The sequence below is a fragment of the Struthio camelus genome, chromosome Z (assembly GCF_040807025.1).
Source record: "Struthio camelus isolate bStrCam1 chromosome Z, bStrCam1.hap1, whole genome shotgun sequence".
Taxonomy (NCBI): domain Eukaryota; kingdom Metazoa; phylum Chordata; class Aves; order Struthioniformes; family Struthionidae; genus Struthio; species Struthio camelus.
Window position 1 is genome coordinate 17,950,342 of NC_090982.1, and position 23,572 is coordinate 17,973,913.

Below are 23,572 nucleotides of genomic sequence, written 5' to 3' on the forward strand. Positions count from 1 at the left end.
CATTTTCCTGTGGACTATGCACGCCTAAAGAATTGTGCATGGCTGAGTGTTCCGAATATAATTTATTTTACTGATATAGAGAATAAGAGTAAAACGAGAATACACTGGAAAAATCAATTCTGTAATTCTAACTTATTCCGTGAAAACAGGAATAAGTAACTGCATAACCTATTAGATGATTATTCTCCAATAATATATAGGAAAATAATGTCAGATTATATTAATAGAACCTATTCTCTTTTACTAATTGTGCAATAAGCCCGGAATGAGTTACCGTAAAATATTCTGTTCTGTTTCTATACATACACATGGCATATATATTCTGTTTATATGCATATATATATCATAGGACATATATTTTATTATATGATTTACAGATGTATGTGTATGAAGTAATGTATAATGTATAATATATGCAGGTGTGATATGTATTATGCCACTGTTGCAGCTCGATCTGTATGTTATTATGAGGCTATATTCTTCCTCTAATAGGCATATGTAATCTTAATAAGATATATAAATTATCGATCATCTTGTAACTTTTACATGATTAGCAGCTATATTGTGTTATCAAAATGATAATAAAAAGCAGCTCTTTAAATGAATTCAGGTGTAAACAACTAAAAGAAGATGAGCGGGATGGACATTTTAAAAGCACGCTTACAAGCTGCTTAAATCAAATGTCTCTCTGTAGACAAACCTAGAATCCTCTGCTCTCTGTAGAGGGACCTATCTGCAGGAGAAGGATTAGCTGAGTCCCCTCACTGTTTCATGACCTATTTCTGGATAGACCAAAATAATCTACTGACCCAGTTTGTACACCGCTAGGAAGCTGCCGGTTTTTGCTCTGGAAGACTGAGGAGACAGGGAAAAATAAGCCAGGTTCTGCTTCCATGTTTGATTCATGTTTTCAAAAAGAACTACCAACTTTATGGATGGAACTTATCCTTCCTCTGTCCCCGTACTGTATTTTACGGTCTTATTTGTATGTCTTTTTTCTGGCAGGTGATATTAGTGGAGGGCTGGCATGATTTGGACAACAAAGGCTATGACTGTTGGCCCCTGGAAAAACCAGACGAGTATAACATGCTGGACTGTGGAGGTGAGTGAGTCCTAAAGTTGCTCAGGGAAGAACATCTTAAGCTTGGGGAGTGGCTGAGAACCTGAGACTGAAAAACTCAAGCTAATACTTAACTCATGGCAAATGTTGTGTGTGACAGAAGGCATTTGAGTCAGGGACAACCTCTCTTCTAGAGGAATAAGTGAAAGGAAATAGCCAAAAGATACTCCAGAGTAACTGCTTATCAAGTATTTATTGGTTCCAAAGGAGCAGCAGTAGCAACAACTGAGTCCCTTCCCCCACAAGAAATTTAAATCATTGTGTTCGCCTTGGACATTTTATTTCTCATTAGAAAACCAAAAGCAGCTTAACCCAAGTACAGCAGACAGGCAGTTCTGCATTGCAGTAAAGTCTGTGGAGTCATTACTGAAATTTTTCGGTGTCAGTTCAAAAGTGGACTAGGTTTAAACCCTCCAGCCACTAAGTAAAATTACCATATCTACTCTTCATGCTTCTCCCCCTTGATCAAAATTATGTTCTGCAAGTATTTAAAAGCATCTTAGATCTTTAACTGCTTAATCTACTCAGTTTCAGAAATGAATTTACGGAGTCAGGATGGAAGAAATCTTTTGATATTGAAAATTCATGGTTTGAGATTGAAAAATAATTAAGGGGTAATTGAAATACCAGAAATTCCATTTAAACATAAGAACCTTCTCTACTGTAAGAGCAATTGAACACTTGAACAGCATGTGGATTCTCCACCTCTGAAGATATTTAAAACCCAAGCAACCTGCTCTATATCACCCTGCTTTGAGCAAGGCTGTGGACTAGCAAAATATCCGGAGGTGCCTTCCAACTTCAACTGTTCTGTTATTCTGCCACTCTGTTACCGGGAGTAAAGGGCTTAATAACTGGTTTATATGAACAATTTTGTGTATGTTGGAAAAGATCAAGCTAGACACAAAATTTTCCAGTATGGCTTAGAGGAAAAACAAGAACACCTGAGAAACTCTTATATTGATAAAATACTCTGGGAAAAATACTGCTGTGTCATGCTCTGAGCTCAATACAATAGTTAAACAGTCTCTTGAAAGTTTAGATTGAAGAGTGAAGTTCAAAGACCATCTAGACGATTATCAGCTAAGTCTTTTATCCCCATGTGAATTTACTATTGCTTTAACATTAAAATGATCATTTATCAAACAGACAACTTGTTTAAAGCTATTCTTGCTAATAAATCAATGTATGAACTGAGTACAAAGGAAAACAGTATGAGTAGGTTGCTTAATTAACATATGCCCTTTGCAATCAATTTTATAATGAATTCCAGGCTTTATCCTGCCTGCCTTTGTGATAATTCCTTGCTAGCTTCTGTGCATAGTTAAAAGCAACGCATGAGGCCGATGCTGTCGTGGATTTAACTTGCAACCCAAGATCTTCAAAGTATTTACATGTGTGAATATCTAGCATCGAAAGAAGGGATTTGCTTATTTTTGTGAGAACTTTAGAGAAAAGAAATGTTATTCTAGAAAGTAATTCATCTGAAATTTATGCTGGCCTTATACCTTCATTCTCTCACATTGTCTGAAGCTCAGCCCTCTCTTACCTTTTAGTGAAAATCATGCTAGAATTCTGTGTAAATCTGTGTTTCAGTGTCTCTCAGAGTATCGGCATTTACAGTCATTGTTTATTTTTGAAGAGAGCTGTGAAATCTACAGGTTACTTTACAATTGGTTCCTTGATATCTGAAAGGGAATTATATTTGAGTGAAAAAATAACAACTTATTTCACTAACACTACAAGTGAAGCATATCCTAATACAAACAAAGTCAGAGTAATAAAAGAGTTTATAACTGGCCCCCCCCCCAAAAAAAAGCTAAATTTCTTGAAGGGCAGATTTACCTATCCTCTACAGAAGAAGGGATTTAAAATTTCCTCACAAACTGAGAGCCCGACATCTATCTGCATGATGTAAATGGTTTGACATGACAGGGATAAAACCTGCATCCAGCAGTATGGAAAGAGGTATATGAACTGAGTGAAAGGATTTTGATGATGTCTTTTGAGAACATGGATTGAAAACTTCTTCCCACCTCTAAAAAACATACTTTCTTCACAGGGTTGGGGAATGTAATATGGTGGCCTAGGGACAAAATGAGATGATTTGAACAAATTATTTGTCCCAGTAAGAGAGTGGAAATGGAAAATTACAGATGTTTGAGCAGCAGTCCTCACACTGTCCTCTGTTCTAGCTGTGATACAATTTTGAAAAATGAGAGTCCTTTCTTAATAAGGCCTTCTCATGAGATTATGGGTTTGGACTGGATTCCATGTGTGCTGCTGTTGTCTCTTCTTCTTCCGTAATGAGGTATGCTCCACTCTCAGAGAAAGCAGCCAAAAATGAAGAGCAATGTTTATTGCCTGATCTGGAAAGAAAGCAGGTATATCTGCACAAGCAGCACTGATTTACAGCAGGAGTAAAGTTACTACAAATAAGATGACTTGGTTCTTGATTGTAATTCTCCAATTGCTTGATTTTCTCTAAGTAAACGTCAGAACTGTTCTAGTAATGGACATTTTTGTTTATCTATATTGCCACCAAAATGAGTGGTTGTTTTTGACTCAGAAAAAGCAATAGGAACAATAATTGATAATCACATTTTCCTTTCACTTAATTCCCTACTGCAGAGGAAGTTCTCCAGCTGTATGCATCTGTAAAGCGGAAAATGATGTCAAATATGTTTGGTTCATAATTGTGTTGTTCCTAGGCCTGGAAATGGCATGGATCCAAAGGCCTCCAGAAAAGGCTGTGAGTGGGGAGTTCTTCAATGTGACCTACGCAGTCTTTGCTCCTGACAGCTTTTACCAATATGCGGTGCAAAATGGAATACTTTCTCACAGGTATTACCTCCTATAAAAGTGTTTTCATGGTCATGGGTCAATGGGAACTCTGTACATACAGATATTTTCTGTAACATAACTGGAACACACAACCTGGGGCTCCTCGCTAATTCCTTGCAAATTCCTTGCATCTCTCGAGGTCTCTTCTCGTTCTGTTTTCCATGGTATTTCTCCCTTTGCAATGTTTTTTTTTTTTTCCCTCACAGCTACTATCATGGCATGTTCTCCCGCATGTTCAAGGACAGTGAACGGCATCCTGTATTTATATTACTGTCTTGGTGCTGCTCTGAACATTGCTTTTTGCTTTCTCTTCCCCAAGGAATTTACAACTTGCACTGTGGATCCCACCAAAATAAGGGTGCCCTATACCCTTTTTAATGATAAGTGTATTTGAAGTGCACAACATGAATACCAAAAAAAGAGGCGGAATCAAAACCTTAATCCACTGAATTCTATGATGAAATTCTTTTGATATGTGGGATTGAAATCAGACCAAAAGTATATATATCAACTCAGAGACTGTGCTAGCAAATGTAGACAATAAAGGTTAAGTAAAGAATGTTTGTGCGTACAACTCCAAACCCCTGAAAAGCTAATGCTCCTTGATCTTACACTGCGGTCTGTATAGAGCAGCACTCCATGCACATAAAGCTATGTCTAGCATTGAGGCTGTAGCCTTATTTCCCCATTTCCTATGCTGTATTTGGTTCATGTAAAAAGATGTTTACGTAAAACTCACATTTCATAGAAAAATGTCCTCTGCCAGCCTCAGTATTCACTTTGCAAAGTTCAGATTGTAAAAGCTGTTTTCCATTCTGGAATATTGAAAGATGATTTACAAATCTGTTTGTAGTGGCAAAAAGTCAGTGTCATATTTTGATCGTCTGAGTACTATGGTTACACTGTTTTGTAAAATTTGTTTTTCACATTCTCCAAATTTTCTCAATAGTGCTAGGTCCAAGAACTTGGCTGTAATTTTTTCTCACTGCCTGCAAATGAATCTGTTGCTCTTATCTTTTCAAGGAAATGAACTCCCTTAAGTCAATAAGGAACTTTAGAAAATTCTGGTCTTTGTATACTTACTTATACGCTTCTTGCACACAGAGAGAGAGGACAAATATTAAAAAGAGAGGTATCAGCGTTGCAGTTTTTCAGAGGGATCAAAGTTGCACCTTATTTTAAGTACAAGAGTATATGGCTGGCTTTCAAGCTTACAGTGGCTGAGCCAAATGTAGCTGTAGTTGGCAAGTTACCCCGTTGGGTCCAGCAGAATTGAACGAGTCCCTGATGAAGACGTTTAAGTGAATGAAAGCTTCAGAATGCAGGGTAAATTTTAAAAAGCGACCATGAAGAGACATGCCTAATGGATTAGGCACCAACTTTCTAAACATTTTCTTTTGAACTCTCAATTTCAGTTCAGAGGCCGATAGATATTAATATCTAAGCTGCTTAGATATCTGAGGATTTACAAATTTGCCTGTCTGAGTTATCAAGCATGTCTGTGCTTTTGTAAATCTGGCCTTAAATATGATCTGTGTCAACCTGATCCCCTGTGCTTGTGTTTATATGCTACAAAGTAGTCCTCTTTCCTAAATTTATTAATTACTAGCTAGTTTGTACTTCTTGCAGTAAAAGCAGAACAAAAAAAAAAACATCCTGGTGTTCTGGCATTGCTTTGAATACAGAGGTATATACAAATACGCAAGTTCGTAACATTCAAACCAAACCCAAACCCAGTGCCTAAGCCTGGCAATACCCAGAGAGTAAACCATGTTTGGAGAAAATGATTTCAGCTGCTTCAACTCTGTCTCATCAGGGTGACAGCAAACTCAAAGAAATAATTGTTCAACTGAAAGTTAAACTGAGCAAACGAGTAGGGAAAACTGTTTTGACCCTAACATACATTTCCATCTGGATGTATTCATCTTTCTGTGGTGAATCTTTACAAGCCTGACCTCTTTTTGCAGAGCAGTCTGTTTCGCAAAGTCCAATTTTTGCTTTAAATATTTTTGATTGGGCAATCATATCTGATGTTATCGTCCAAAACATTCGTTATCCTTGGCTGTTTGGACTGTGGAGCAAAGACTGAAGCTGAGCAGGATGTGCGAGTCACATGCATTGTTGAATGTATACAGTTGAAAACATTGAGAGTGAAAGTAGCCAGGGACACATACTTCTGATAGTGGAAGTACAGTAATGGTATGTGCTTCTGTGCCAGATGTAGCACTGCCAAGTTGCCCCATCTGGTGGTGCTGTCAGGATGGAGAGATAAGTGGAGGTTGGCAGCTGCTTGGGGCACAGTATCTGCCAAAACTCCCTACTGCATAGCAGCAGATGGTGGTCCGGTTGACAGCAGCATTCACTGCTCTAGGACATCTTTAACCAAAAGTAAAACAAAAGAAAAAGAAGTGCTTTAACAGTGTTTCTCTTGCTGCGTGTGTCTGTATTGCAAATTTTTCTGTGCAGGATAAAGAACAGGCTCTCCTATGCTTGTTAAAATTTTGAGGAAAGAAGAATGAATTTAAAAGTTTTTCTCTTTCTCTCCTTTCCCTCTCTGCCGCTTGGCTAGCAATGCTACTGCTGCAAAGGACTTCTGCGAGGAGCAGGAGTGCCCTGATAACTGGAAAGAAGCAAATGGGGAGAACTGCTGTGTCCATCATGCCAACATTCACTCCTGTCCTTTGGCCTTCATGGTTAGTATGAGAGTGTGAGTTTGTGTGTTTTTTTCTTGCTACTGGATGAGCTATTGCAATAACCAAGTTCAACTTTATGAAGTCTTTCTGCAATTACAGTTCAGTCAGATCTATAGTTCACTAAAAATACTGTTAGGCTATCTGCCAGTTTTGGAAAGTTTTGGACAGGAAGTTGAGTCTGCAAAGCAAATGGCTGGATTTTTGGACAAGGTGGTATTTAAACTCTCTCATTATGCATGACATATTTCGTCTCTTTGAGATTACTTGCCTCAAATACAGCTTACCTTTATATAGCTACATCCTTCTGTGTGAAAACTCAAAGTCTGAACAGGAGCTCTATCTTGCTTCTTAACTTTCCCTTCCCAAGGGAGATCCTTTCTTACGGACTCTCTGGGCCTTGGCTGATCCCAGGAATTTGATTTAAAAGAGGAATATCTACTGAAAACTTCAAATCAAAGCTTTTGGCTAAAACCATAGGAGAGAACTTAAGTATCCCACCATTATGGTGAACTTTCCACTATTTCTTACTTCCCCAATCAGTTCTGCTTGGAATCAAGGTGTGGGAAAAGCGCAAGGATGTAGCCAACATGCGTTGAACTGAACAGAACAGAGCAGAGCAGCTGAGGTTAGAAGAGACCTTTAAAAATCATCTAGTCCAAACCCCCCGCTCAAGCAGTGACATCTAGAGCAGGCTGCCAGGGACCCTGTCCAGATGGCTTTCGAATATCTCAGAGGACGGAGACTCCACAACCTCTCTGGGCAACCTGCTCCAGCACTCAGTCACCCTCGCAGGAAAGAAGTAATCCCTATGTTCAGATGGACCTTCCTGTGTTTCGGTTTGTGCCTGTTGCCTCTCGTCCTATCACTGGGCACCACTGAGAAGAGCTTGGCCCCATCCTCTTGGCACTCTCTCTTCAGATACTTATAAATATTGATCACATCCTCCCTCAGTCTTCTCTTCTCCAGGATGAAGCTCTCAGCCTTCCCAGCTTCTCAGAAGCTTCCCAGCTCTCTCAGCCTCTTCTCATGTGAGAGACACTCCAGTCCATTCATCATCTTAGTGACCCTCCACTGGACTCGCTACAGGAGCTCCATGTCTCTTGTATTGGGGAGCCCAGAACTGGACACAGCACTCCGGATGAGGCCTCAGCAGGGCTGAGCAGAGGGGCAGGATCACCTCCCTCGACCTGCTGGCAATGCTCTGCCTAATGCAGCCCAGGATCCCATTGACCTTCTTGGGGCAAATTGCTTCCTCATGGTCAACTTGTGGTCCACCAGGACCCAGAGGTCCTTCTCTGGAGGGCTTCGTTGTCCAGCTTCAACTTCAAATATTTCGACTCCAGCTTACGAGAGATTGGTCTATACAAGTCGGCTGCCATACAGCAAGAAAACCAGAGAAGTGTCATTGCATTACCTGAACATGCATTCCAAAGTAAGCTTTTCCCCTTACGCTGGCTTTTTGGTTTTTGGTTTTTCATTTTTGTTTTTTTATACAGTGGCATCAGTTCTGAAGCATTTTACTTTGTCTAGCATGAACTCAATTTCTTTTATTTTGGTCTGTGTCCTACAGTGCATGGAGAGAAACGCTTGAAGAAATATCTGAAGTTAGGAGACAAACTTAATCTTTTCAAACAAACAAAGCAATGTCAGATCCTCATATAGCCTTAATAATCCTCTGTGGCTGCAGTTGCTGAGAAGTTTACATCTTAGCAGCTTTAGTGAGAAATACTCTGCAAACAGGCATCGACAGAAAAGAGGTGCCTTGCTTACTTGTTTAAAAAAAAAAAAAAAGCTGCCGTATCAGAAATCAAGCTGCAATAAAACCCATTTAGAAAAATACAAAATGTGAGATATAATTCAATGTCTGGTTACTATACAGCAAATCCTGAATAAGTGTATTATCATCATAGAATTGCTCTGGATAAAATTTGGGACCAGATTTTGGCTCATGTACTTTAAATAATAATTAGATTTGTGAGATTTTGAATTCAGCGTGAGTGCAATTGCTCCTTTTTTACTATCTTTTATTTTATCACAGAGCAGTATTGTTTGTGCTTCAGCATTTTAATAGAATTGGTTATAAGATATAATTTCGTTTGCTGTTACAGAACACAAGTAATATTAACAAGGTAGAAAAGGAGGAGCTAGGATTTTCATTGTGTCATTGTTTACTAACACAACCAATCTGTCTCATAAAGGGTAAAGGAGGAATATGTGGTCCATGGATTCCAGATGATGGCCAGATATTTACCCATACTTTGTCTACAGCTGGTAAAATGAGTCAAAGAAACTGGACTGCCAAGGTAAGGTACAGTTATTGCATGCAGAGCTTCAGACTAAGTTTTCTTTTTTTCAGATCTTACCTCCTAGTATTTTCATACAGGCCATGAGCATGATCCGCTCCTCATTTATTTGTATCAGCGTCACATATGTGTAAGTGATGCAGATGGCTGACTATTACCAATTCCCAATTGTCTTTACTTGGAAGCAATTGCTTTTCACATTACCCAGTCCAAAGGCAGTTAGTAGAAAGAATGGGGGTAGGAAGGAAGCAAATAGCCAAATGTGTCCATTTAAAACATACACTACTGATATCTTGCACTACTGTCTGCACTATAGCACAGGTTAACTTGATGATTAGGGGTTCTCGACCAAGCGGAGGTAACAAGGAAGCAAAGGTGACAGGATGCATGGGCTGGTAGCCCTGCCTGATGAAAGGAAAGTGAGAGTCTTGCCCTTACTGCAAGACTCATCTCTCCTGCTCCTGTTTGTCTCCCCAAGCAAGCTTCCTGCAGTTCCTATTTCTGGAAAAAAGGCAGTCATTCTGTTGGAAGACACCACAACTGGATGACTGGTGTTGTAAGGTCATAGTGTATGCATGCGAAGTTGTGATACTTTCTGCTTTGTTTGCTTGTTTGGCAGGTTGTTTTAGTTCATGCGGGTGTGACTTCTCTCATTGCGCACATCAGAGTTGGGAAAATGCAAGTTGCTCAGGAAGCAAAAACCACAGTACTCCCTGCAGTAGGTATGATATAAAGTGAAGATGTGAGGATATCGCTTACTGACTGCAAAATTAAATTCTTTTATCAATATCATGCCTGGATAGCAAGAGGAAATGTGACTTTTACCCCCTTTACAGTTAAATGTATAACAGAGCTCTTTCTAAAATTCTTCTTTCCTGTCATCTCTGGTCATCTGAAAAAATGAGCTTCTCCTTACCTGTATATGAATACAGAACAGTAAGAGGCACTCTTGTTGAATGGGTAAATTCAAATACCACAGCCAACAGCTTCAGGCACTACAAGGCTCATTCAGTTGTGATGGGGATTTGGAAATATTCTTCCAGCTGGTATTTTTTGGTGATACGGACTTTCTTCATCTGAGAGGGAGCAGACTGGCCTCAAATGTGCTAGTAAGAGAGAAATCCAGCTTGGTGCTCTTGTTCACATTAAATTCCAGGAATTCCCAAAGCCATCAGTGTTTTGTTCACTTTAGTAAAGCTGTGTACAGGTAAGTGGAAACAGTAGCAATTCTCTTATCAATGTAAAACTAAAAAAAGTGGATTTTAACAAATGAAACACATGAAGAAAAATGTTCAGTAAAATAGGAATGTCATCACAGTACTCTCATTATCTGCTCTTCTGGCTGTTTGTAAATGTATTTCCCAGTGCTATGAAAAAAACAAACAAGCAAAGCAACCCCAAAGTGAATGAAAGTATTTAACAAATTCTGGGTGAATTTGCTTTTAAATTCAAGATAGTTGCAGCTAAGTTTTCCAGCAAACTTACAGTTTACTAAAAAAAAGGTTTTGCAGCTCTAATCCTGAGGCAGAGAATCCTGGTATTATAATGAAATCAAAAGAACCAGAAAGAATTATTACTGCGCGGTGGATTTTGCTTTGCTGAGTCTTTTTTTTCAAAAATACGTAGTGACAGAACAATCCCTTCAGCTTTTCTCAGGAGGCTGAAGCACAGAATGCTAGCAGTTTAGGTGTAGGAGTAAAACTGACACACCATTCAAGGCATGGGAGACGGAGTTTTGGCCTTTGATGTAGTTGATAATTTTCATGAGACCTTGGAGGGGAAAAAAAAGAATCCTTGAGGGATGGGTTGTAAGGATTCATTCTGCAGGAAGTCATTCACAGTACCCAGAGTCTGCTGCTGCTGCTGCTGCTGCTGCTGAGGAAGAGCTACCTACTTCTAGGGCTCCCAAGGGCTAGACTGAGTACACAGAATAAAATAGAATCTTTGCATTAAGGAACTCTGAGTCTCAGAACGCCAGACGGATAATGGAAAAGAGAGTCATAATTAGCGATAATATACACAGAACATGTCAAAGCTTCTCGTGTCCTAAGCAGTTTTGTCTGACTGAAGAGATCTTGCATCACTTTGAAAGTCCACATAATTCTTCCAGAGTCTGGGGTACTGTCTCTGGATTCTGCGAAAGTTATTCTTTCTGGCACGCTGAGATGTCCGCAGCTCAAAAATTATGTGTTTGTGTACGAACTCAGCCTTGTGGGTGGAGGAAGTTATCTTAAAATAAGTGTTTCCTTTTCTAATCAGTCTGTGGAGATGGCTTCTGTGAGGGAGAAGAAGGCTGCTCTACCTGCCCAGCTGATTGTGGGGAATGTCCACTGTCTGCTGATGCTAGGATAGCAATTGCCTTACCGATATGTTTAGTCTGCGCTGGCTTCATACTGACTATCTTGGTGAGTCTCCTTTCTCTCCTCTTACTTCCTTTCTCTTCCATTGTTTGATCATGAAGACTGAGGCTCACTCTAAGTAAAGGATCAGTAAAAGTCAGTAAAGTATGGATAAATCATCCATATCCAGAAACTTGTGTGCTACAGAAGGAAGTAGAAGGGAGATAAAAAAAACTTTCTTTTGGTTTCTTTATGAGGAAAGACTAACAGGACTGGGAATTTTCATCCTGGAAGAGAGAAAATTAAGCGGAATATAACAGACGGATATGTAATGATAAAGAAAAGGTAGTTATTAACATTGTTCACAATCTGAGAAGCAGTACCCAGTAAAGTTATCAAGCAGAAACTTTAAAAGAAAGAAGAGTGTTTCTCCTTCAAAGCAAAAGTGATCTGCGAAACTAACTGCTCCAAAATGCTATGGAGTATGCAGAATACGGAAGTATACATGAATTCAAAAAGGAATTAGGCAACTTCATAAAGCAAATAAGTCTACCAGAGGCTATTAAATCTAATAGTTCAAATACAATTTCTAATGAAAAATATTCAACTTGAGATATTTTTAACACGTTGATAGCTGAACGTTGAAGGATAATAATGCTAAGATATTCTTGTTACCGTTTTTATATACTCGTTTTCTTAGTATAAGCAAGGGCAGAGCACAGTTTTGTTCCATTAAAAATGCTCAGTTGTGCTGTAATAGTTATCAATTATTACAATAGAATGCTGAAGGAAAAACAAAAAGGGACATGAGCAGATAGGAACATGTAACTATAAGAGAAGTAGTTTTGGATCCCTTGGAATGGAAATGTTTATATAAACATAGGGCAGCATATTATTATGGCTTATTACTTTACAGCTTCTGGGAAACAGGATCTGTATTCCTGATGTGTCTGCATCCTGGAAAAAATACATTTCTGAATGTCTTGGCAGGCAGTAGGCAGGTGAATATTTGCAGATGCAGAGTCACCATCTTGACTATCTACGCAATAGATGGGCTATTTGGGGTTTGGCCTATAAATCCTGCAAACTGATGGGCTCTTGTTACCTCAAAGATTACTTCGTTTTCTGTCTCGCTCTGCATTTGTGGAGACCAACTAAAGCACTCAAGTGAGCTGAAAGGGAATGGGCAGGAGAAGGCTGGCAGCCCAACAAATAGGGTGTTACAAGGGCAGTAGGCAGCCACAGCTTGATTTTTTGACTCCGTTCTATGCCTCTCTGCGCGGCTTTCAAAATTAGAAGTGAAGCACTTTTGAAAACTAGGCCTTAACCTCCCTGTGTCTCTGTTTCTCATTTCAGCATTTACAAGCCACAGCATTGTTGTAGTAATGTGCTTATAATAACTATCCTGTTAAATCATATGATCTGACAGAAAAATGAAATTAAACAGATGACAAGTTCAGACAAACTTTAGTAGTATATCATTTCAGCAGACAACAGTTGGCATTTCACAAAAAGTAAATGGAATATCTGTGACTTGCACAGATTTATCTAAAGGTCTTGTAACAAAACTTAAACTATTACTCCTAATATTTTTCTGTAGAAGGGGGTACACAATATAAGAAAGATACTTTTTATTCAATTCTATAATTTACAAAATGTAAGAAGAACCATCTAGCAAATCTAATGCATCCTTTAATCATTCAAGTAGCGGAGAGGATTCCACTGTCCTCAGTGGCTATATCAAGCCCAGCGGTCACTTCCAGTTAATACGACTTTGTTCATCCACAGCTTTGCAAGACAATAATTTTCTCAGAAATACTTTGAAGTGTAAAGACTTCATGTTGATTCAGTGAAGTCTGTATCAGTCATAAAGTTCTACCAAAATACTGTCACAATCTCCACACCATGTTCCTCTGTTCCTTCAGCATTATCTTGGTGTACTGTTTCAATGAATGCATCATTTCTCATCTTCAGTGCCAGACTATAAAACAGGGTAGAGGGATGGTAAAATGCTGCTTTCGTTTTACATTTTGGTGTTGATTGCAGTTATAACAACAGTATAATTTAATCTGCAACTTGTCTTTTGAAAGCGTGAGTTCATAAATTCTCTATTTATTGTGTATGTCAGCTGTTTATTAAGTCAATTATTGGACCTATATCTTCTTTACAAAAATTCACAGAGTCACTATCTAATATTCTTTACGCCAGAGTATTTCACATAGCACTGCCTCATTTGTGGATCAATACACCATGTGCTCCTTCTTTTTTGGGGGTCAGAGTGTGTTATGCAGCAAAGGACATTTCCATGATACGAGGTGATGCAAAAGACTCATCAATACCTGGGCTGTATTGTACCACATAAAAAATACTAACAAGAACGGAAAGAGTTTGTAGTCAATGCAAAATATTATATCTGATTAGACTCTAGAATAAAGAATATATAGTTTCTAAGATATTTGGTATTGTATCAGATTTTGGACAGATGCGGTCTTTTACATCTGAAAAACTCTCCTCTGTTTTAATTCCTTCAAAGCCAGTAGGGCTGTATCAGGAATGAATTTGATTTATTTTTGTAGTGGTTTCAGTATCAGAAACAAAAGATGCTTTGGGATGAAAGCTGGATTATAGACTTCACCCACATCAAACAAGGTTAGTACTTTGTCACTTTGATACTATTATTAGTTTCATTAACAGTTTTGTGAAAGAATCTCACTCATAAGTATGTCTTCATGTTATAAAGGTCTGCCAAAAGGTGAATCGGTTTGCAAAAGTTATATCCAAATTAATTGTTACTGCAACCTCTGGGAGCTGGCATTTTTGTTTATTGAAACTTTATTTCTCAAAGCTATTTTAAATAGTTCCCTTCCCATTTCTAGCGATTTGACAAAAAAAAAAAATATGCAGGCCTAGCGCACAATACACAGACAACCTCTGGACCTGAACAAAATAAACTGCAATTAATTCAGTGCATGTAACATTCTGTATAACTGGCCTCACTGAGTTGCCCTGAATTTATACAGACATGATGAGATCTTAATTTCTCTCAAATGTATGCTGTCTGTTGTGGATTTGCTACAAAAAGTAATTCATTATGGCCTGCGATTTTTTCATTTTTTTCTCTGGGTATAATATATGACCGTAATTGGTTCTAGTTAAATATGTTAGAAATAAAATCAGTTATTATCTGCTGTCATTATCTTCTATTATTATCTTACTATTTTCTTATGTTATTATATCTTTTACTCTGCTGCATTTAAAACAGTTACAGACTGGACCATTCACTTTGCCATTCAACGTTTTAACACTCAGAAAGAAAACAAGGCCTAGGCCCTAGAATAGATAAATCTGTGGATATCGACTGAGGTCTATAGGATGCTAATGTACACTTCCTCATTTTCTGTTTCCATGAAGAAGTGCTAGAAAGATCATGTCTGCTTTAGCTGTGTAATCCCATTGCAACACTAGTAAAAGTGCCAAGACATTCTTGTGTTAACACAGTAGAGATAGTTGCAGTCTTAGACTTGAGCATTAACAACTTCTGTGCAGTTTTAATACTATAACTTTGGCTGTAAAGAACAGACTTTGGCTTAGAAATGAATTTGAGTATGTAAACCAAACAAACTTTCAATCTAATTTTGTGAAAATGGAAATGGAGCATTTGAGGACAAAAGTCTTTAAATATAGCAGACCAGAACATTAATTAAATGTTCTGCTGATAGTAAGAGAAACAATAGAAAGACACTGAGGGAAATTAGAAGCACCATCAAAAAATAACACAATAAAAAATAATTTGAAAAACCAAGATGAAAGACAGTTTTCTTGGGGAAGAGCCTCGAAACCGACAATACAGTTTAAGACCTAGGAGTAATAATGAAAAGCAACTTAAAGTAATGAGGGCTGATAAAGTCACGATTTTGGCAACAAACCGTATGTCTCTTCTAGGCAGAACTACTCAGAGATACCCGGTAGCCTGAGATGAACCGCTGTCTAAATGGCAGCTGCAAGCAGTCTATGTAGCCTTTCCTGTGAACAATTATTTTTTCCAGATGACTCTTACTCTGGTGCATTGTGCAATATAGACATACTCTCATTCTCAGAGCTATCTCAGGGATCTCTAATATATTCTTGGGTGGAATGTTGTAGAAAGGCTCCAAATGTCAGTGTAATTTTTAACTGCACGTGGATAATACTATGGTGTGGGAACACGGCAGTCCTGGTTCAACGTGAGATGCTGAACTCTCTCTGCGGCACTTTACTGGATACTGATACCAGGGAGAGTTGAGAGGTTTGAGCAATACTTAAAACAATAGGTCCAGTTTGGGGCTTAATTTGAGACGGTAAAATGATGAGTAATTCATTAAATCTGCTTCTAAATACATTTTGTTACCTTGAGCTGGTCAAGGGATATTAAAAAATGTACGTTGAGATCACTGATCTTTTTTCATCTGACTGCATTGTTACTCTTCTCTGACTTCCCCCTGGTGTCAGAATCACTTCCCACGACACTGTACTTTACAGTTTTCTAGGAGCTCCAAATAGACTTGTTAAAATATGGCACAGAGCTTGCTCTGCTTCCCTGGGTTTTGTCCTCTGCATCAAAGTAGCAGCAAGGACTGCTTATCCCGAGAGCAGAAGAACTTGCATCAGATCCTAAGGTTTACTGTGAGAGGTCTCTAGCAGTGCATCACCTCTGGAGCTTTGTTACTTCTTGCGTAGTAGTCGCATTCTAAGCAATGCCCTTTTGTCTTAAGTATTAACAAGGACAGTCCTGGATACCAAGATTTGAAGAATTCCCTGCATTTGTCTGAAGTCTCCATCTTTGCAGAACTATGCATTTTCAGGTGTCCTTTCTCATCTAACATCCCATTTAGATCGCATAGCATGGACAGCAACGGGAAGCATGATAAGCGTCCCCCCTGCACCTAGTGACTCCAGTTCCGGCTGTGTTACTGCTCTGAGCACAGCAGCTGCTAAAGTGCCCAGGAAACAGTACTTCACACAGACTGGGAGATAGTAAGCCAATACAGTACTTATTTTCTGTATTACTATGCTGTAGTTTCACTCTGGTTTATGTTTTTTGCCGCATTATTATTGCCAAGTAGTACAAAAGCTTGTATTTCTCTTGTTAGGCCAAATTCAGTAAAGTACAGTCAGTACTCCTGTGACTTCTGTCAGAGGAGTACCCTGGCTGTGGGGTATGTTCACAGCCAAGCTTCTAGTTCTGGTTATCGTTTTCCCTTTGGGAGTTTTTAGAAGTGTGGGACTGCACAATGTACCTTGCATCGGCTAATGCATGGCCCCCAGTGTTCAAATGCAGTGTCCAAGGTTTTGATACAGCCCTTCTTCCAAATGCAAGTAGAACAAGGCAAAGTTCTTTGAACTAAAGAACGGCACACTATGCAGTAGAAGATTAGAAATCTTGTCCTTAAACCAGCTGACATGACTGAAGATGGAGTGCATGTCACCTCTGGATCACATTGTGAAGAGGCACATCACATGACCATAATCACAACCAGTACAGCCATGCCCTGCTATCCAGAAAGGATGGGTTCCTGAGCACTGCAATCACTGGTGATATGACAGATTGCAAAGCACTTTTTCTCATAAAAATAATGTAACTGGGGGTGGGGGTGGAATGTGTGCAGAAACTTAAGTGCTGCTTACCATTTGATTATGGCAAACAGGACCTGTGCTGTGGATGGAGGGGCAGGAACAGCTTTCTCTGGATCGCTGGCCAGAGGAGTGGCTGATTTCTCAGCACAGATCACTCTTCTGGAATATCTCAGCCACTTCATTGATGAGACTCTGTGTCCAGCATGAATCTTTTACACTGACCGTTCTTGTTCATTTCTGAATGATTACATCGCCGCCATCACCATCATCTTCCTCAGAGGAATCAAGGGCAAACACATAAATCAAGGGCAGATGATGTAAGAAAAGGGTATCAATTGGGGGTTCAGTCTTAACAGTGAAACATCTACACCTGCTACACCACAGACCTGTCATGTGTATTTAAAAGGTAAGTATCACTTAAGTCACTGCACAAGTCTCCACTGGGCTCTATTAATTCATAAAATTAATTTAAAGGAAAATTGCTTTGCTATCTGTCAAACTCAGCTGCTTCATCCCTGAGACTGATCATTTTAAGAGCAGAGGGGTGTTAAATGATCAGTGGTGAATCTCCAACAAAATAAACAGAGAAGTGACGAGACAACAAGGATGTTGTGGTATGTGTTTTACTAGCTCTGACATTTCCTTTGCTGCAGCTCCACCTTCTAACTGGACTGAATTGACTCTAGCTTTCCCTGAAGCTTGTTCCAAAAGCCATCCACGGATCAAAGATACTTGAAGATAAGGACTAATGCTTCCCTTACCACGAAAACAGTGTCCCATCACAGAGTCAGATTCAGATTGACGTATGGACATGCTCCAATTCCCTGCTTCATCTATAGAGATCTGAAGCTGTCCTCTGTAAAAAAAAAAAAAACCCACAGTTCATTCTCCTAGCCTGGCTGGCTTATGAAGTTGGATTAAAACGTTGTGACCAGCATTTTCATTCTGTTGCAGTGATGGTAGAACAGTGGCTATAAAGAAAATAATGAAGAAGGCATTCAGCCTGTCCAAATCCATACGTAAGGAAGTAAAGCAAGTGAGGTAAGAAGTGAAACCTAAGAAGTGTATGTTGTTCCATTGGTTCCACAGAGGTTAAAATCTGTCCAAATATGACTGTAAATTCTCTTTCAAACTTTATTTTGACACCTGGTCAACATCTTCTTATGCCTATTTTACTTTTCCGTTTACCATTTTGAGAGAATGCAGTTGGCCTTCCTGTTTCCATGCAAGAAGTAGGAGGGAGATTCATGAAAGCTGCTAGTGTGCTGTGATTTCTGTTCATTTTCACAGGGAACTTGACCATCCCAATCTTTGCAAATTCATTGGCGGTTGCATAGAAGTGCCAAATGTTGCCATCGTGACAGAATATTGCCCCAAAGGTAGCCTGAGTGATGTTCTACTCAGTGAAGACATCCCTTTGAACTGGGGCTTCAGGTAAACAGGACTTGTGAAAAACTAAAAGATGCTCCCACATGCTATTTGTTGTTTGGGACAAGATGTTAGCTATAGATAAAGTCTTGGGGGAACAGGTCTGAACTGTGATGTGGAGAGAATGAAGAAGAAAGAGAATTCAAGCATCCAGCCCAACTTGGCTTTTGGATTTCTGAGCAATACTGCCTTTAGCACTGGTCATGCTAAGTCAACGGCTTTTCACCCCACTTCTGGCTATAACGCAAAGCTGCTTCTAAAACTTTTTTCCCACGTAGCTTCGTTTCGTTCCTAAATATCATAGGCTCTGTGTTTAATCAAAAAACTGCTCCTCAATTTGTGAAGGTGCATTGGTGAAATGATTAGCATAGCTACAAATGCTTTATTATAGTTACAATATAGAAAATGAGCTCAGGTTCTCCAAGAAACTTCCAGGAAGACACTTCCATTATTTTCTGAAAATAATCTGCTTGGTACATGCCTTCTGTGTTATGTTTGCCTTCAGCAAAGAAAAAGATTGCAATGCAGGAAACTTTCCAAACAAAGTGAGAAAGTTAATAGAAATTTGTTTCTTTTTCAAACATTTGAAAGTTAACTCAAGGATATAAAGGTACTGGGACATTCTAGAAGAAGCTGAATTGTCTTACAAAAGCCTGAACACCTGTGGACTCAGACAGTTCGGTGGGAGTTAAGTGCATTCAGCAGCCCATATTAAGTATTCTTGGAGAAATCAGCCTAGCAGACAGATTTGAAAGCCATTTCAGTTACGGAGAATCTTTCTCTCAGCTTCAGTAGGATCTGGATCCTCTCTTGAGTGAGGATCTAGTTTAGTGGGGATGCTACTTCACTGATTTTGTGCCTTTCAGGTTTTCTTTTGCTACTGATATTGCCCAAGGAATGGCCTACCTCCACCGGCACAAAATGTATCACGGACGGTTGAAGTCTAGCAACTGCGTGATAGACGACCGATGGGTTTGTAAAGTTGCAGGTAAAGGGAAGATATGAAACAAAACTTCAAACCTGTTCAGCTAACATACTAATGCACATAGATTTCACACTCAACGCTGCTCCCAAGGATCTCTGCTCCCAATGTCAAGTTGACATTTTAGATGGAAATGTTGGCTATAACAGCCTTCCTTACAAACGCCCAGTGCTGAAGCAAGCTTGATGTTATGTTATCATGTCCAGCCTCTGATTTAACATGTGCCATGCTGCACATGTCGGATCCCATAAACGATGGAGTCCATCAACATCAGTCTAAATAGAAACTCTGCCTCATTCTCAGTTTTGATGCAGAGAAAACCTTAATCACGGACGATGCTGTGAAGCCGTGGAATGCTGCTAACTCACTGATTGGTTTTGTGAGGAAAAGCAGACTCGTCTCAGAGCTTCTCACTCAAGCAGACAAAACTGAATTTTCTTTCCTCAAACACAGAGCTACATGTCTGGCCTGCTGCTGGGGCAGGAAGACAGCCAAGGGGACAGGAAAACCACTGGAGAGCCTAGTTTAGTCTCTCTTGCAGCCAATAAAGAGATAGGGAGCAATGAACATCTCTCCCACTCCCTCCCTGAAGTAGTTACAATAGCCTATAACCTGCACCCACTTGTAGAAACAGCAGCAACAGGTTTGTCTTTCAAAGGTTCTTCCTAATGGCTGCTTCTCCACCTCCCATAGTATCCTAGTGCCTTCAGAATGGCCTGCTTTGCTTTGAGCTTATTCTGGGGAAAAGCATAAGAAAGGGAGATAGCTGGATTGCATCAGCTCCATCACGCTAGCACAGCTCCTCTGGATTAAATGGGGTCTGTGTGAAATTTCTCAGGAGAAGGTAACTGGTAGTACTATAGAGACTTTGAATGCTCATGGTCTGTGTGAATGTGATGACGCCAGGCAAACCTGCTTGCAAAAAATAACCAATGTGGGGGATAACTGAAAACTCTTAGCAACCTCCAACCTGAAGAATGAAGCTTTAGGAATGTCCTGATTAGAGGTGACTCCAAACAAAACCAAAGGTCTACGGTGTGCCTTCACACACGCTAAGCCGACTACTGTGTCTATTTAAGCAAGCAGAATTCAGGCTTTCTTTCCCCATCCAACGCTGAATCACATTCATAGAATCTCTCCTCCGTTAGGCCCAACACATTGTTGGGCTATGTCAGGCTGCACAGATATTTGACATGTATGCTCCCTTTCTTCCGAGCCTGGTGGTGTGCAAGTCAAGCCCACCATCCTGAGCTGCTCTAACCTCTCTAAGTACTCGAGGAACCTGCCATCATAGGTGAGGATCATCATACTGTGAGTATAATACTTCTACAGAAAAGACATCAGTAGAACAGAAAGTTGCATGATGCATTTGCGTGATAGCTCTTGCACTGACAGTGAGCCTACTGTCTCTGAATGTGCAGGTCTATAAAATGATCCCAATTGGAAGGAGCCATTTAGCTGAACTCTGCTACTCAAAGGACAGTCACACAATCTCACCTAAACATTTGCTTTCCAGATCCTACATTTGCAAATGTTTTACAGAGACAAGACAAGCAAGCACACACTATTTTTAGACTAGGATGTGTGTTTCAATGAGGGAAAATAAATTCCGTTAAACCAGTTGTGAATGCATGGGTTTTAGAGAATTACGTACTGAGTGGCTCGCTTTCCTGCTTCTTCCACTTTAGATTATGGTTTGCAATCGTACAGAAAAGAAGATTCTTCTGAAGGATCCAGCACATACCAGCAGCACCTGATAGAGGTTTACATAGCTCCTGAGATCCATTCCCTTTCAGACTTTGAACCCACTTCTATGACAGATGTGTACAGGTAATAAGCTTTTCATATCTCTCTCTTTTAATGCTCCTATCTCAAGTCAATGCTTTGAAAATGATAGTTAGGCTTAGTATAATTCTGTGGTCACACCAGAAATACATTTGATTGTGTTTAAAAATGGATTGATCCTGCTGTGCAGAATAGTATAAATGCTATAGAATCACCCTTTCCAAGGTAGATAGCCAAATACTGTATTCACTGACATCATATAAACACAGAGCTGTTCCAATGATTTATAAGGAATTGCTCTGGACTTGCAGCTATAGAAAGGGCTTAAAGAGCTGACCTTATTTAGTATTTCTTTTTTGTTGTTGTTGTCTCTTGTGGAAAAAATAGGTTATTTTTTATAATGACAATACCTTAAGAGTTAATAGTATCAGTATTCCAGAATGTCATACTGTCCATCCCATTATTTTTTTTTTTTCAGTGCTAATACATTATTTCACTGCATACACATACTTCCTGCATCCACTTGCAGGGAAAATCTGAGCAAGAGAGAGGAAATGAATGCACTTGTGAATGGCTTCATCCCTTTCCTTCTGAAAGCCTCTGTAGGCGATCGCTTTGCAGTGGCTTGTTTAGCCAGCATCTTTAGCTTTGCCAGTAACACACAGCTTATGTCCAATCACATTTCAGATAAATGGGATTACCGTCAAATTTGTAGAGAAGAGTAATCCAATGGACATTGAACTTTTTTGTTTAATTGCCAGTATTTCTTGGTTCTCCCACTAACTTTCTGTATGAAGTAGAAAAATCACCATGTTCTTTGTGTGCTGTATTTGATAACAATGATATTTCCTCTGTCTGCTTATTTCCAGTACTTTGTTTAAAGCAGTCAGAACAGAAAGTGAAGGCTGATAGTATAAGATTTTTTGAGGCTGTTTTCTTTTACTTTGTCCTTGCCACTGCCCAGCACAGCAGAAGTCTGCTATTTCCCAGTGACTTTAGTAGCTAGTGGAAAGTAAATAACTGCAGTTCAATAAGAGGTTGAAATGCTAACTGCGCAGCGTAGTTGAACAAGGAGGGCATGGTTATTAGTCCTATTTATTAACAGCGTTTACCAAAGAACAGCTGTTACACCATTTTATCAAAAGGTCTAAGTTTTACTCTGGACTAGATTGGTTCATGACTAACACTTACTGCCTTGCGTGACTGCTTGGGGGCTTCTATTGACAAATTATTTGCAGAAACAGTAAATGCTGTTTAAGTCTTCCCTTTTTTCACTCACGATTCTCTAAAAATGAAACAGTCTGAAGATAAGATTCGTTATGCAATCACAAGATTTACCGGTTTCGTGCAAAACCAGTAAAGGAACATATATACATACTATGTCTACACCTGCTAGAACCTTATAAATTGTCATGCATTCTATCAGGTCAGATTACTCAAACAAGAATTTGAGATCTCCATAGTGCCAGTATCTATAGACACAAGTGTTCCTTTAGAATTTGTTTGGAAATAGCTTAGTTGAATGGAGTTTGACGTTGTGTTGATATTTTGGAGTACTTTCATTCTGTCCTTTGTCAGTCTTTACCATTTCAACATGGACTACTCTTAGAAAGTACTGTGCTCCAGCTACAGTAATCCACAGTAATTTTAGGATTGTCTTTTGCATCGCCGTTCGTCATTGCCCCACATCCAAAATGCCTTCTATTTCCTAGAAAATATTATCTCCTTGGTGCTTGCCTGGTTTACAGTTTGTCCCCGTTCACATTGGATATCATTATTTAACTTTGCAGGCAACCTGGGCTCCTGAAGCCATTTCTTGCTAAGCACTGCCCTTAAAATAGCGTCAACAACTGATTGGCTCATATCATAGAAGACCAGACATCTCAATGAACTTTTAATAGATTTAGCGGATGTCAATTCCTCTATCTGCAAAATCCAGGTCTGCTTTTGTTGCACTGCAGATCATCCTTTCTTGTTAATAAATAAAAAAGATGAAATCAGAAAGGAGGCAAGAACAACATGCAGTCAAGGAAGAAAGATGAAGAACAATAGATGGATCCTGTGGCATTAAAAAACTTGTCCTTTTAATTGAGCTATTCCTTAGAACTTGCATTTTAATGCGGTTTGTTTTTCTTGATATGACCAGGTGCTAAGCCTTCCTGGCAGAGGAGCAGGGGCTCACTGTCCGGGCAGTCTCAACATCCTCAGTTGTTATCTGTGTAAATGTTACATTAATATTCCTGAAGATGTGGCCCAAATAAAGAATGAGTAGGGACTGCAGGAGTGGGGCTTGTAACTTTGTGTGCTTTTAGAGATGAATCACTTTGCTTCCAAAGTTCTCCAGGGAATGTGTTGGTCAGATGGGAAAGCTAAAATGGGAATGAGAACAGGAGCAGCTCCCATTTGAGATGTAGAGGCTGTTTTCAGCCACAGTTTCTCCCAGGCTGCCTTCTTGTGATTTGTAA

At 39.4% G+C, this 23,572-nt stretch overlaps 1 protein-coding gene across 1 annotated transcript in view; it reads left to right on the top strand.

Moving 5' to 3' along the window:
• The window catches only part of LOC104145312 (atrial natriuretic peptide receptor 2), a 36,908-nt gene that overhangs the window by 184 nt on the left and 13,152 nt on the right, over window positions 1-23,572 (top strand). The window contains exons 2-13 of the mRNA XM_009676781.2: window positions 1,006-1,102; window positions 3,832-3,964; window positions 6,534-6,657; window positions 8,856-8,960; window positions 9,580-9,682; window positions 11,220-11,365; window positions 13,876-13,948; window positions 16,171-16,312; window positions 17,867-17,953; window positions 18,203-18,346; window positions 19,207-19,328; window positions 21,011-21,152. Coding sequence (XP_009675076.2) covers window positions 1,006-1,102; window positions 3,832-3,964; window positions 6,534-6,657; window positions 8,856-8,960; window positions 9,580-9,682; window positions 11,220-11,365; window positions 13,876-13,948; window positions 16,171-16,312; window positions 17,867-17,953; window positions 18,203-18,346; window positions 19,207-19,328; window positions 21,011-21,152 — 1,418 coding nt within the window. The remainder of the gene's footprint in view (window positions 1-1,005; window positions 1,103-3,831; window positions 3,965-6,533; window positions 6,658-8,855; window positions 8,961-9,579; window positions 9,683-11,219; window positions 11,366-13,875; window positions 13,949-16,170; window positions 16,313-17,866; window positions 17,954-18,202; window positions 18,347-19,206; window positions 19,329-21,010; window positions 21,153-23,572) is intronic.